Raw genomic sequence first — 16,021 nt, forward strand, 5'->3', positions numbered from 1 at the left:
AGCTCCGGAAAAAATTAAGAGACCACTCCAAATGTTTCTTAAATTTTTATCTCTACATATATGGCAGCCATTCCAATGTCTGGTGAATTCCAACACTGAAAAACTGTCAGTAGTTTATGGAATATAATTTTTTTTAAATCATTTAAGTCAAAGACATGACTATAAATAATAAAACCAGAAAAACTGATAATGCTGAAGTGGTCTCTTAATTTGTTCCGTGGCTGTATATAAATGCTGTCCATTGATCATTTACTTGACATAATGTTACTATGAGGCTCAAACCTCTCAATAACTCACTGTATGTACTGTTTGCATATGTGTGTGCATGTTTGTCTGTTTGTTTTTGCACTTTCTGTCTAGGATGAAGAGGAGCAAGAGGAGGCCATCAATAAGAAGCTTGCACTGCAGAAAACAAAGGAGGCGAAGGAGGTCAGCCCCTTGTCAGCCACTAACATTTCCATCACAGCGTAAGTCCACGTCACACTGAGCACACACACAATCAGGCTACATACAGATTATGTTGTTGTACTGCTGTTATGAGGGGGGGGTTGTATGTCGATTGAGTTCCCATAGTCATTGTCTGATGCTGACGGTCAGCCAGCCTCCGGTGTGGAGAAACAGACAGGAGTTAGTGAACATAACCAAGGTACTGCTGTGGACAGAGACAGGGCAACAAGTAGTCAACATAGAGACAAATATATACTAGTTTTAAGAATTTAAAATGTTCCTTCAGTGATACTTGACACTGTCATCCATGCTCTCTGCTGGAGTGAACTCTGATCATGTCTCCATGAGCGTCACCACTTTGTTTGGGTGCCGCTGGATGAAGCTTTTCGACCAAAAGAGACATTTTGCCCCCTCTTCCATCAATGCTTTTTGTCTGGAGCCGCAAAACATATTTTATAGCTTGTAAAGTTACATACAGTGGGGAAAACAAGTATTTGATACACTGCCGCTTTTACAGGTTTTCCCACTTACAAAGCATGTAGAGGTCTGTATTTTTTATCATAGGTACACTTCAACTGTGAGAGACTGAATCTAAAACAGAAATCCAGAAAATCACATCGTATGATTTTTAAATAATTAATTTGCATTTTATTGAATGACATAAGTATTTGATCACCTACCAACCAGTAAGAATTCCGGCTCTCACAGACCTGTTAGTGTTTCTTTAAGAAGCCCTCCTGTTCTCCACTCATTACCTGTATTAACTGCACCTGTTTGAACTCGTTACCTGTATAAAAGAAACCTGTCCACACACTCAATCAAACAGACTCCAACCTCTCCACAATGGCCAAGACCAGAGAGCTGTGTAAGGACATCAGGGATAAAATTGTAGACCTGCACAAGGCTGGGATGGGCTACAGGACAATAGGCAAGCAGCTTGGTGAGAAGGCAACAACTGTTGGCGCAATTATTAGAAAATGGAAGAAGTTCAAGATGACGGTCAATCTCCCTCGGTCTGGGGCTCCATGCAAGATCTCACCTCGTGGGGCATCAATGATCATGAGGAAGGTGAGGGATCAGCCCAGAACTACACGGCAGGACCTGGTCAATGACCTGAAGAGAGCTGCGACCACAGTCTCAAAGAAAACCATTAGTAACACACTACGCCGTCATGGATTAAAATCCTGCAGCGCACGCAAGGTCCCCCTGCTCAAGCCAGCGCATGTCCTGGCCGGTCTGAAGTTTGCCAATGACTATCTGAATGATCCAGAGGAGGAATGGGAAAAGGTCATGTGGTCTGATGAGACAAAAATAGAGCTTTTTGGTCTAAACTCCACTCGCCGTGTTTGAAGGAAGAAAAAGGATGAGTACAACCCCAAGAACACCATCCCAACCGTGAAGCATGGAGGTGGACACATCATTCTTTAGGGATGCTTTTCTGCAAAGGGGACAGGACGACTGCACCGTATTGAGGGGAGGATGGAGTGGGCCATGTATTGCGTGATCTTGGCCAACAACCTCCTTCCCTCAGTAAGAGCATTGAAGATGGGTCGTGGCTGGGTCTTCCAGCATGACAACCACCCGAAACACACAGCCAGGGCAACTAAGGAGTAAGAAGCATCTCAAGGTCCTGGAGTGGCCTAGCCGGTCTCCAGACCTGAACCGAATAGAAAATCTTTGGAGGGAGCTGAAAGTCCGTATTGCCAGTGACAGCCCCGAAACCTGAAGGATCTGGAGAAGATCTGTAAGGAGGAGTGGGCCAACATCCCTGCTGCAGTGTGTGCAAACCTGGTCAAGAACTACAGGAAACGTCTGATCTCAGTAATTTCAAACAAAGGTTTCTGTACCAAATATTAGGTTCTGTTTTTCTGATGTATCAAATACTTATGTCATGCAGTAAAATGCAAATTAATTACTTAAAAATCATACAATGTGATTTTCTGGATTTTTGTTTTAGATTCCGTCTCTCACAGTTGAAGAGTACCTATGATAAAAATGACAGACCTCTACATGCTTTGTAAGTGGGAAAACCTGCAAAATCGGCAGTGAATCAAATACTTGTTCTCCCCACTGTATGCTGTTATACCGTAGACAAAAACTACAGGTTGTTGCATTTATTAAGTATAACATTCTAGAAAGAAAACTGTTTACATGTTATTGGTATTTTTACCTCTAATAATAAACACAAAAGAAAATTTACATAAATAATATGATATGAGTCTTACCCGTTTAATGTGATTTCTGTGTCACTATAACGTTTGGTCTGAGTTTGAGGTTAATTTTACCTGGTAGAAATAGCCTATGTTATTGCTGATTATTGCTTATTTAGTTCATATAGAGACACAATATTCACTTGAGATTGTCTCATAACCAGTTATAATAACTAAACACGTATCAGAACAAGCAAATACAGCTGTGCCAAAATGTAGGTTAACTATGAACAAGGCTTATGGACCGACTGTTTATTCCACAGAGAGCATATCCAATATATTATACTGCTATCAGTCTGGTTATGACCCAGGTATCTGGGATCTATAATGTATTGCTTTATTCCTGTTTAGATTTTACAGTTTTTAGCGAGCATCATAAAATCAAAAGTGTCTACTATTGTTGTTCAAGACATACTCTCTTATTTCTTTGATTTAATGGTATTAATCTTGCTGCTTTTATAAAATGTCCCTGACGGTGTGTTTGTGAACTTTCCTCTCTGGTTCAGTCTTGTGTTTTAAAAAGTGATGGGAGACTGAAGGACACACACGACAGAGAAATGTCAGGTTGTGTGTGTCTGTTTCTCTGACTTCATCCTACAGTATATGATGTTCCCTCTTCCCCATTTTTGTTTTGTGCATGTGCAGTTTTCTAACACGCAGTCGAGGTAACGCGCACTCTAGCAGCTCATCCATCTGCAGCGTTAACTCACTGTGAGTTATGACCTCTCTGTTACAATATTTAACCCTCCATGACCTTTCTCTCATTCCTCTAATGTCTAACACTGTCTTTTTGTCGTGTCATCATGTCATTTTGAAATACCCAAAACAACATGACAGCTCCTCTGTGATCACACCTTCTGATAGAGCTGTGTGAGTGTTGCACTGTTCCCTTGTTGTGTGTGTCAGTCTGGTGTCCGTGATCATGGTGCCTGGCTCTTTTGTGGTTGACATCTTCTGCCTGAATTCTTTTTTTTCTACAATAACTGCACCTAACCTGCTGTAGATCATCAGATAGTATCATTGTTCGTACTATATTAGTTCATAATTCATACTTTTAGCTGTGATTCATTTCCAAAAGCTGGTTGTCAACATGTGTTGTGTGTTATTACAGGCAGCTTGTGTTATGCAGATAGAGAACGCCTCTCCTCAGTTCAAACACAGACGTATGCTAAGGTACATAGTACTTGTTAAGTTCCTGTCATTCTGTATGTTGCTGTACAAACACTAGTAGAACAACACCTTTCTAAATGAATTAAATAACTAAATAGAAAGTTGAATATGCATCACCCAGTAGCAAACTAACACTATTATAAACCTTACACTTCATCAAAGGACCTTTAAGGAGTGATGATAAGGGGAGACATTATCATGAATCTCCAGCTGATTCCATCAGGACAATAATTGATTTGATCCATTTTTGTCTGAAGCTAAATGCTTATAAGGTACTTTCTAATGTTGGCTTATGGTGAATTTGTATAAAGCTAAGCGACAAAGTAAAAACTTAAACACCTAACTTGTAATTTGGATTCTTCTTTCCACTCCTCTTACAGAAGATGGAGATATTGGAAAAGCAGCCCAGACTCCGTAGTGTTTCACCACAACCCACTAGCAGCTAGCTTGATGCTGCTGATCCATTCTGTAACATGCAGGCTTCCATCGAGCAAGGGGGGGGGGTTACAATCCTAGTCTCTTGTCAGAGGGAAAATCATTGGAATTTTATTTGTAGAAATGTTATTTCCAATGAGTAGAAAATATGTAGCTATAACAGCTGAGATGGACAGCTACACACACACCTGTATATCCTCCTTCCAACCGAGGAAAATAAGTGTCTTCCAATTAGCTTTTTTTGAGATATCCTACCGATTCAGGGTTAAAAAAAACATCTTGCAATGTACTTTTTTAATTTCAATTATTTTTTTTATTGTACAGTTTCTCCACTGTAGAGGAACTGAAGACCATTTCAGTGTGAAAAGACGGACACAATTAAAAGATAAACAAGAATGCAAGCACCTTTTAAAAACAAATAAAAGTAGTTTCCTAATTTATACATATTGAGATATCATAATATATTTGAATAAAAACAACAAGGATACTGTAATAACACCCTCTGTCTGAGTAGCATCGGTGTGATCCACTAATAGAAGCAGGACCTGCAGCAGCATTGAAACCACCCAGTTTAACACTGCCTCAGTCACATGACTGCACGGGTAGCATGTGTCTTCATGGAAAGAGTCATTGTCTCCTGTCTTCATTATTATTTATCTGCTTCTTCTCTGCTAAAACATCTCGTTTTAGGGTTTTGTATGGTCTTCCATCTTTACTGTACTTGTTTCTGCCCTTGTCAGTTTTTGATGCTTATTAGCCCCTCTGTGTTTTGTCTGTAACCTGTTTCCGTCTCTTTGAAGTTCCTTCTCTCCCTCTGTTTCTGTTTGTGGATCCTTTTTGTGTTTGTAGGAGTTATGTCTGCACCCCAGTCCATCACTACCTGAGGTAAACCCAACCGCCTGCTAGAGAGGCGGTCCATGATAACGATCATGTGCTGGAAAAACAATCATGTTGTCATTTACATTCTAGAAAGCAATGCTTTCAGAATTCAGAATGACACAAAAACACAGAGCATACATGCATCCTTTACATGCACACCATTTGACATGCATTTCTGATTCATGTTGTTCATGAGCTTCTTGCCGGAGTACGGAAGTGTACTTACTGTTGAAGTGTTACATACTGTGTGTAGAGGTGAGTTATAAGAAAGCAACTGAAAGGAAAATAGGATAGCGGTCATTTCAGTTTCCTATCTGTTCATCTTAAATATTGACATGACAATGACAAAAATATGTCATTGTGATGCTGTGTTAACACCAAATGTTACGGGAAACTGTCCATCACATTACCTCCACAAGTTCCATTTCCGCCTGGTACTTTACAAGGCTATCTGGCTAAGAGCAGTATTAACCCAAAATACATGCTGTTTACTCAAAGGTCTCGTATTATGCTATAATTGAACAATATATTGTAGGGCCGTATCCAAACAAAACATGTCTGAAGTGTTTTACTCAAAATAGCAAACAGATCACCCATTGTAGCATGCCTCATCCCCCTCTATCTCAGCCCTGTTCCTGGAGTGCTGATTCTGTGACTGTAGCTTTAAATGAAGTAGCTGCTGCTGGCCACGCCCCTTTGGAGGTGCTGCTGGCCACGCCCCTTTGGAGCGTCATGATCTCTCCTCTGAAGAGAGTTTTCTACCTGGAGAAACTCAGCTAAACGCTGCCGTGATTAAACCCCATATTATGTTCCAAACCACATCCAGCATTATTTCTGAAACAGTATGGAGATCAAACGTTTCTCTCTCGGTTTACCACAAGGACAGGACCTTTATATTACACACAGTCTCTACAGTACAGCGTGAGTGTTAGCACTGCTTGCTAATGTAAACACAGACCATAATACTTCCAAAACACGTGGCGCATTGTTTCTGATACAGCTCATACAGTGCCTTGCAAAAGTATTCACCCCCCTTGGCTTTTTATCTATTTTGTTACATTTCAACCTGTAATTTAAATGTGTTTTAATCTGAATTGTATGTGACGGATCTGCACAAAACAGTCTAAGTTGGTGAAGTGAAATGAGAAATGTATATATAAAAAGATTTTAAAATAAAAAACTGAACATTGACATGTGCATATATATTCACCCCCTTTGCTGTGAGCCCCTAAAAAGTTCTGGTGCCACCAATTACCTTCAGAAGCCACATAATTAGTGAAATGAAGTCCACCTGTGTGCAATCTAAGTGTCACATGATCTGTCAGTATAAACACAGCTTTTCTGAAAGGCCCCATACGCTGCAACACCACTAAGAAAGGCATCACACCAAGAAGACCAAGGAGCTCTCCAAACAAGTCAGGGACAAAGTTATTGAGGAATACAAGTCAGGGTTGGGTTATAAAAAGATATCCACACATTTTACTTCCAGGTTGTGAGGCAACAAAACGTGAAAAATGCCAAGGGGGGTGAATACTTTTGCAAGCCACTGTAGCTTGTTCTTTCTCAGTGTTTGCCACTAGAACAGTGACATTGCAGGTGTGTGTGTATATATCTCTATATATCTATATATATAAACCACTTTACTCTAAGTACCTCCTCCAGCCAGCACACATTCCTTATTATGTCATAAGGACAGCAAATCTGCATCAGCTCGTTTGTACCCCCTTTTTAGAGATGTGGGTTAGGAGAAAAAGAGAGAGGGTTGTATTTTCTGATGCTTTGTGAGTCTCCTTACACACCAGGGACACATTTATGTATAAAAGACATCAAAAAGTGCATTTTGCATAATTGGGGACCTTTAATGCAATACAAAGATGCTGAAGTAACCACATCATGATGCAAGCGTTTAACATGACAGCTCTAATGGCAAAATGTGAATTATTCTTGACAGCTACCCACAGATAACTACACATACTGTACTACTCCTTTATTTTCCATTTGAATGCACATCATCACATTCATCAAGACCATCTCAAACTGATAGGATTTCACTACACATTGTCACAGGAATTTCTCACTTGAGTTGAACAATTTCACAATATGACACAGAATTAGTATTTGCTATATTGACTACTCCTGGCTGAAATCTACATCTGTTTGTGTTTTTGCATCAACTTTATATTTCATTGCTCTGTTCAATATCTGCTTCATGTTTTGTGTGAACATACCGTAACAAAGGATTCCCCTCTGTTAGTAGATAGCCCTGTTTTAATTATTAAAAGTGCATGCATTTAGACAATCAAAAGTACTGACACACAGACACTGACAGACCGGAAGTAGCATGTCAGAACATAGTGACGGGCCATGCTCTTCTCTCTGCAGCAGACTGTGATGAATGGACCCAGTGCTGTGTTGAAAGTTTCATTGCACCGTGATCATACTCTCAACCATCAACATGTAGGGACTTTGTACCATTCTGAGATGTACAATGAAATATAAAATGTGCCATGCAGATTGATAATGAATGTGTCTTGCCTCAAATGAATGTGAGTTTGTCTGAAATGATCATACCCTCTGTAGACACTTTAAAATGTTGTGACCAATATGTGGCTCTGACATCAACGTGGAAAATGGTTTCCACAGTATTTACTATGATAACATCTGTGAGGGGTTTTTATTTGTCTGGTCCTCTGCCCCAACTGTAGTAAGGAGCAGCAGAAATCAATGAAGACCATGTCGGTGTGGGAGCAGAGGGCCAACCAGCTGAGGAGGCAGAACCAGGCCAGCTGCGAGGCCCTCTACAGTGAGCTAGAGCTCGAGGATCGTCTGCGCCTGGCCTCGGCCCTACACATTCGGCCAGACATGAAGACCCACCTGGACCGGCCGCTGGTTGTTGAGCCTCTGGATGGGCCTTGCCCTGCTGGCCACCAGCACCAGCACCATCATCACAATGCCTGCATGCCAGAGGAGGCCGAGTCCGCCACTGAGCGTCCTCCTCCTCACCAGCCCCGCCGCCACCACCGCCACAGAGACCGTGCTAGAACAAGGGAGGAGGCTAACGAAAACGGCGGCACCAGTAAGGACAGGGGGCACCACGTCCATCACAGCCGCTCTAAAGAGCACGCCGACGACCAGGGCAAACAGGCCAAGGGCGAGCGGTCCCGCAGCCGAGAGGGAGGCAGGAGACGTCACCATCAGAGTTCAGTAGATGACAGCGGTGGGGGAGGAGTGACGAGTGAGAGAGAGCACCGGCATCATCATTCACACCGGCAGTCCAGGGGGGGCAACGGGACAGTGAACAGCGGAGAGAGGGGAGAGCGAAGATCCTGCCCCAAAGATGGACGTTTGTCAAACAGGGATGGAGATAGGAATTCCAGAGGAGGAGGCGGAGAGAGGAGGAGGCGTCGCACTCATGGGTCCAGGGGCCAATCCACAGCTGAAGGGGAGGAGACCAACGAGAAAGAGAAGAGCCACAGTCACAGGTAACAACAGAAAAGCACTGCATAGATGGACACCCTCTAGTCCTGTAATCAAGTAATATCTATAATGTTAAAATCAAACCAACACAGGTGGAAGAAGTACTCAGATCTTGTTCTTGAGTAAAAGTAGAAGTACTCAGATCTTGTACTTGAGTAAAAGTAGAAATACTCAGATCTTGTAGTTGAGTAAAAGTAGAAGTACTCAGATCTTGTAGTTGAGTAAAAGTAGAAGTACTCAGATCTTGTAGTTGAGTAAAGTAGAAGTACTCAGATATTGTACTTGAGTAAAAGTAGAAGTACTCAGATCTTGTAGTTGAGTAAAGTAGAAGTACTCAGATATTGTACTTGAGTAAAAGTAGAAGTACTCAGATCTTGTACTTGAGTAAAAGTAGAAATACTCAGATCTTGTAGTTGAGTAAAAGTAGAAGTACTCAGATCTTGTTCTTGAGTAAAAGTAGAAGTACTCAGATCTTGTACTTGAGTAAAAGTAGAAATACTCAGATCTTGTAGTTGAGTAAAAGTAGAAGTACTCAGATCTTGTACTTGAGTAAAAGTAGAAGTACTCAGATCTTGTAGTTGAGTAAAGTAGAAGTACTCAGATATTGTACTTGAGTAAAGTAGAAGTACTCAGATCTTGTACTTGAGTAAAAGTAGAAATACTCAGATCTTGTAGTTGAGTAAAAGTAGAAGTACTCAGATCTTGTTCTTGAGTAAAAGTAGAAGTACTCAGATCTTGTACTTGAGTAAAAGTAGAAATACTCAGATCTTGTAGTTGAGTAAAAGTAGAAGTACTCAGATCTTGTACTTGAGTAAAAGTAGAAGTACTCAGATCTTGTAGTTGAGTAAAGTAGAAGTACTCATATATTGTACTTGAGTAAAGTAGAATTACTCAGATCTTGTACTTGAGTAAAGTAGAAGTACTCAGATCTTGTACTTGAGTAAAGTAGAAGTACTCAGATCTTGTACTTCAGTAAAAGTAGAAGTACTCAGATCTTGTACTTGAGTAAACGTAGAAGTACTCAGATCTTGTACTTGAGTAAACGTAGAAGTACTCAGATCTTGTACTTGAGTAAACGTAGAAGTACTCAGATCTTGTACTTGAGTAAAGTAGAAGTACCAGAGTGTAGGAATACTCTGTCACAGTAAAAGTCCTGCATTCTAAATGTTCCTCCAGTGAAAGTAGAAAGTACTCTCATCTAAATGTACTTAAAGTAGCGACAGTAAAAGTAGTCTTTGTTTGATTGGTCCATTTCAGAATAATATCTCTGATATGTTTTATAATTATTGATCATTGAAGTGTTCTCAGAGCTGGTAAAGGTGCAGCTAGTTTAAATGGCTTTGTATACTGCAGGGTAGCTGCTGAATTTACTGCAGGTGAACTAAAGTCTGATTTAAGGGCTGATCATATTTACCATCATTAATCCAGATCTGTAAAGTAACTAAAAGCAGGGTCTCCCGCAGCACTTTACAGCTTAGGCGGCTGCCTAAGCAACGCACGCCTGCCGCCTTAACTAAGGTCTTCCAAGGAAAAAATAAAATAAAATACGAGCGATATTCGCCGTGTTACTCTGTCCTGCTTTCTCTCATTCCAAACCGTGACCAATGCCAGCCTCCCTTCTCTGCAGAACACATTTTAAAAAAGCAATAATAAAAAAAAAACATGTCATGAATTGGAAAAACCATCGAAGCGACGAAGCAGGCCTACCTCACCCTGCGCGCCTTCTCTCTCCCCCGCCCCGTTACTCCATGTGGTGGCTACTAACACAATCAGCGTTTACCCCCGTGCCATCAGTGTGAGATATGTTCTGAAGATATGCACAGAATTTATATCAAAGGGCTTATCTCTTTCCTAGGGACAGGTCTGGTGACTCAGAGGGGGAGTCCCTCCCTCTCTCCCCCCAGCAGGGCTCTGGGGAGGGTGACTGGCCGACTGACCGACCAGAGGATTCAGACAACCAGAGGAATGTCAGAAGAACCTGCCAATCCTCCATCCAAGTTCCTCCTGTGACTATCAACTCCCCACCTGGAGACACCACCCTCATACAGAGTCAGTACACTACGGCACTTCCACAGCAGTATGACGCAGGAGTTTTGTTTACATGGAAACATAAAAAGTATAGATACGCTGTTTACTGTTTGAAAGCAGGATGAAGAACTTCTGCTGAAAGTGCGCACTGTGTCCAAATAACATGGCAGAATATAAATGGTTAATTACAGGAAGTAGATTTTTCAGTCAAGTAATAAAGATGGGCAGCGATGTGCAAAAAAAGGATCTGTTTGTGCAGGAAGTGGGAATGTTAGACACTAAAGTTGGCTCCGTAACCTCTAGGCCCTAGAAAGGATGTAAGGCTAAACCTGAATCCAGCAGTGATTGCAGATGTTTCAATTGTACTCACTGAAACAACTGTTGACTTTAATTAAATGTATTATGTCAACAGATTCCACATAACTGTTTTAGGTTAGTTGAAAGCAATCATATTAAGTTGAACCTCATATTTGTTATTTAAACATATTATTATTGCTTTCAACTAACCTAATACAGTTATGTGGAATCTGTTGACATAATACATTTAATTAAAGTCAACAGTTTCTGTTTGTCAGAGGATAAATACTTCCACACAATAGTTGTTTTAACAGAGACAAATCAGAACACATGTGGGTTACATGTTGACGGTGCAGATTCTCTCTTTGTGTCAGAAGATTGAACTATAGATTTAGTTTACCCTCCATGATGTTTTGAGGACAATAAATTAGATGTAAAGTTTGTTGATGAATGTTCAATGCCATTCTGCCATCTCAGTATTACATAATACTCCAAATTCAGTAAGTCCATTACCTACTGTATAGGATAAAGATGCGTTGTTGTAAACTGTCTGTGTTTTCAGTGAACAGTATGGACTGTGAGACCATGCCCATGAATGAGAAGACCCTGGGGGAGCTGGGTCTGAGTGGACCCAAACCCATCCTGCCTTACAGTTCTATGTTCATCTTTGGACAGACCAACCCGTGAGTCAGCTCAACATCCTCCATCTTTCTTCACCTTCTGTAGGATCTCCTACATGCAGGAGTCACACCACAGAAACTGTGCGATATGTAAGAAGAAGGGGGCTAATATTCAAACAAATTAAGAAAACAACTTTAAAAGAATAAAATCCAGAAGATGACCTCCTCAAATTATATTTGCTGTCGGATGCAGCGATAAAAAAACCTGGTAATTTCAGCACAGACATCTCCTTATTAAAGCATCCAGGCTTTAATGAGACATTTTTGCTTTTCGTAAGTAACATAAGATACTGTTATACCTCCTGGCATTCCTTGTTTCTGATCATTTTCCTGGAATATGACCTCCATCTGTAAAGTCTTTTTTACCTACCCAGACCCTAATACTCTGTGTTTGACTTGTGTGCTTATCAGATACATTTAAGAGGTCAGAGTATGGCTGCAGCACTCCGTAGAATTTTATATATTTATATCCACATCGTCAGATTACAGGCATGGCTGTGTCTTTGTATCAACGTTAGATGCATACTTTTTGCATTTTGCATATGTCCTGGTATTTCTTCATAGTGTATTTTACAGCTTGATTTGTGTATAATTTGTAGTAATTAATTTTGTTTCTGTCAGGATTTCTGCTGACATTGCATGCAGTCTATTTACTGCATGATGATTAACTGTTACCATATTTCTACCACTATATATAATATATAAACTGTATCTAGATATGTGGTTTTTTTAAGAAGTCAGAAGACCATACTCGTGACACACAGCTAAGAATAAGCCAAAATAGTCCAATATGGAGAAGGGAGGCTAAACACAAGCTCTTCTCACTAAACTCTCACCAGGTCACATTGTTAAAAGTCACTCCACCGAGTTCCTAAGGTCCAAACTCATAGAGCCACACCGATCCTCCATATCATAAGCTGAGTGTTAAACCAAACTTACATCAGGATGTGGACTTAGTTATGCCTTTGATGTTGTGTGTGAAGCTTCCTGCATTAGGACTGAATGAACTGTTTCCCATGGATTCATCTACTGTATGAAAATCCACACGGGCGCTTTTAGTGTGTCCTTTAAGCTTTATGATTCTTCTTTGCTAAATGGTTTCCATGGTAAAGAGTCTACTGAGTGAGCTGGCCTTCATGTTAATCCTAGCTTTAAAGTCTGCACAGCCCTCCACTTCAAAATATAAAATACTGTAATTTGTCATTTATTGTCATGTATTCATTGTCCTACGTTTTTTGGTTTTTCACTTTTTTAGTGGTATATTTCAATTTACGTTTGGTGTTAATACTTGTCTTAATATTTTGTAAGGCTAAATAGCTTCTTAAATATACTTGTTTTTATTATCGTTATATTTTTTCACAACTTATTTTCTTAGATTCTCTATGTTCGCACCACTAGACACCAAAGCAAATACCTTTGGTGTAAACGAACCTGGCAAAACACCGGACTCTGATTCTGAACTCATGTGTGTTTAAGCACCAAACTGAGGAGACAGAAGCTCTTGTCTCTGTGTCCACTGCTCTCATGCGTCCCTGCCTGTCTGTCCTCAGGGTGAGGCGCTTATGTCACTACATTGTGACTCTGCGATATTTTGAGATGAGCATCCTGGTTGTCATTACTATGAGCAGCATCGCTCTGGCTGCAGAGGACCCCGTCTGGACCAACGCCCCGCGCAACAATGTGAGTCACACAGTCGACACGTAAACACTCACAAACACTAATTTCACTGGGAAAACGCTGCTCCAAAATTAAGTAAATATTAAAAAACAAGGCCAATAGAACAAGTGGTTTGCTTGAAAATATTTAGATGACTGAGATCTTGAGAGCTGTGAAAACTTATTTTGAAATATATTTGACCAGAATCAGAGATGTTGTGTTATAAAATAATGCAGAATGCTCAAACATTTTTGGTTTTCTGATGTTAGTTGGTGATTCTCAAATAAAAATGTGTTTTCTAAAATCAATTAAGATTTATTTCTTAAAACAAAATGATCCATCTTTTACAAATACCACAGCAGCTTAAAAAAACGTGTTTCACCTGTGATCCAACTGAAAGTAAGATGTTTTCAAGAGCCTTTGACTTATCATTATACTGTAGATGCATTGTCTGAAAACAAGACCCTACATCTCACTGCATCTTCACTTCTTTTGTTATTATATCTTGCATCAAGTGTAAGCATATTCTGACTAGAAATTAGAGTAAATATACTTGGCAAAATGTTAGGATTTGTACAGTGTTCTTCTCTATTCAGTATGGTATGACAGCATAAGGGCCATCGTGAGTAAGAAAAAAATAACTTTTATTAATTTACTTTTAGAGCCAGAGGAGGTGGGTCATTTTCTGTGGGTAAAAACATCACAATTGTTTGCAGTTGTTTATTTACCAGAAAAGACTCATCTGTTTCAGCACTGATTTGAGTTTTTCTTGCAGGTGCTCAAATATCTGGACTATGCTTTCACTGGGGTTTTCACTTTTGAAATGGTGATCAAGGTAATCATGTCAATACACATTTAAACATTCATAACTGCCTGACTTCATTTTCATTCATTGGAAAAAATAAATAATATCCTACTTTTAAATTGGGTTAGCTGTAATTTGGTCCTTTTTAGTATTTGTTTAAAAGATGGTCTAAATCATTTTATCTTTCACTGTCACAATCTAAAAAATGTACTTTCTATTTTGTTTATTTTCTATTTTGAGATGTTTATTTGAGTTTATTTTCTACTCTTTTTTCATTGTCACATTATGTTCAATTCCTTGAAAACATTTCCCAAATTGGGATCAATGAAGTACCTTATATCTTATCTTATCTTTAACTGCACTACTCCTACTCAGGGAAACTGTGACAGGGAAAGTATCTGACAATCATTTATCAGAATGAAGATTCTTATTACTAGGGATGCACCGATGCTACATTTTTTGGCCGATGTCGATGCTTTAATGTAATTTTTTTCCACTGTGGTTATTCCACTTTCTGCCAGGAAAAACAAATATTTTTCCTCACAAAATGGTTTCAGTTTCAAAGGCTGAGGAAGTTTGTTATTATAACATCACAGTACGCTGTTTAGAAAGTACGTAGCTTACCGCGATCACCTGCAGCTCTGCCCGCTGTGAGGGAGCCGGTGAGTGGAGCAAAACATACGTTTAGAGTTAGACCTATCACAGCTATTTTATCTACCTCTGAATCTACTTAAACTAGTCACAAATATATTTACTCTTTACTGTCGGATAACTCATTACTGGATCAGCGGACTGCATGAGACGGACCAGCTGTCAGGAGAGGGAGAGAGGGAGAGGGGAAAAGAGAGAAAGTTACTGTAAACTTTAGAATAATGTAGTTAATGTACATAAGTAAATCGCATATCTCTGGGTGAAACAGTGAAATAGTCCCACACTGCCAGCATGTTGTGTTTTTGTTTTCTTTAGTTAATGTTTTTTTTTATATAAACGAACTACGGGTGCCGCAGATGTTATGACAAAACGCAGGAAAAAATAACCAATGAATGCATCCGCGACTGCCGAATGTCACTTCATTTGCCGATGTGCAGATGGCAGTAAATAGGGCTGACGCCGATGTCTGGCCGATGTATCGGTGCATCCCTACTTATTACTCATTAACCATTACAATGTTTTATGTACTTACGTGATTTATACATACTATATACTGTATATATGTCTTTGCTTTAGATGGTGGACCTTGGCCTGTTGCTTCACCCTGGAGCCTACTTCAGGGACCTGTGGAACATTCTGGACTTCATAGTGGTCAGTGGGGCGCTGGTGGCTTTTGCATTTTCGTAAGTTCAATGTTTTTGGTCCTAAAATAAGATGTGTACTTTTTAATACTTCATGTCTGGTAGACCACACTTACGATGTATTACTAAAGTTCATTTAGAAATGAAAAACCTGTCCAGCAACATCAAGTCTGACAGATGTTCATGAGAAGAAACATAAACAGTATGTTTTAATGATGAACTGGATGTTCATTTACCAGTAGAGGAAGATGAATCCATGGACCCAGCTCTCAGTGAACCCAAATGTTATCTGGGACTCCTCCCAGGTTGGATGACTCAGCAAATGTTATTGTAGGGATCCACAAAGTGTAGAGCTGTGTCAGTATTCACACACCCATCCATCCATCCATCCATCTTCTCCCGCTTATCCGTCAGGGTCACGGATGTAACAGCTCCAGCAGAGAGCCCCAAACTTCTCTTTCCCTGACCACATCAACCAGCTCTGACTGGGGGATTCCAGGGCGCTCCCAGGCCAGCGAAGAGATATAATCCCTCCACCTGGTCCTAGGTCTACCCCTCGGTCTCTTTCCAGCTGGACGTGCCTGGAAAACCTCCCTAGGGAGGCGCCCAGGTGGCATCCTCACTAGGTGCCCGAACCACCTCAAC

At 40.3% G+C, this 16,021-nt stretch overlaps 1 protein-coding gene across 1 annotated transcript in view; it reads left to right on the forward strand.

The window, feature by feature from the left end:
* cacna1ba (calcium channel, voltage-dependent, N type, alpha 1B subunit, a) overlaps window positions 1-16,021 on the forward strand; it is a 159,061-nt gene that overhangs the window by 87,738 nt on the left and 55,302 nt on the right. Inside the window, exons 18-25 of the mRNA XM_063896797.1 lie at window positions 361-467; window positions 5,112-5,147; window positions 7,847-8,623; window positions 10,480-10,667; window positions 11,506-11,626; window positions 13,174-13,303; window positions 14,055-14,114; window positions 15,312-15,418. Of these exons, the coding sequence (XP_063752867.1) occupies window positions 361-467; window positions 5,112-5,147; window positions 7,847-8,623; window positions 10,480-10,667; window positions 11,506-11,626; window positions 13,174-13,303; window positions 14,055-14,114; window positions 15,312-15,418 (1,526 nt within the window). The remainder of the gene's footprint in view (window positions 1-360; window positions 468-5,111; window positions 5,148-7,846; window positions 8,624-10,479; window positions 10,668-11,505; window positions 11,627-13,173; window positions 13,304-14,054; window positions 14,115-15,311; window positions 15,419-16,021) is intronic.

The sequence above is a fragment of the Eleginops maclovinus genome, chromosome 12, assembly GCF_036324505.1.
Source record: "Eleginops maclovinus isolate JMC-PN-2008 ecotype Puerto Natales chromosome 12, JC_Emac_rtc_rv5, whole genome shotgun sequence".
Classification (NCBI taxonomy): Eukaryota; Metazoa; Chordata; class Actinopteri; order Perciformes; family Eleginopidae; genus Eleginops; species Eleginops maclovinus.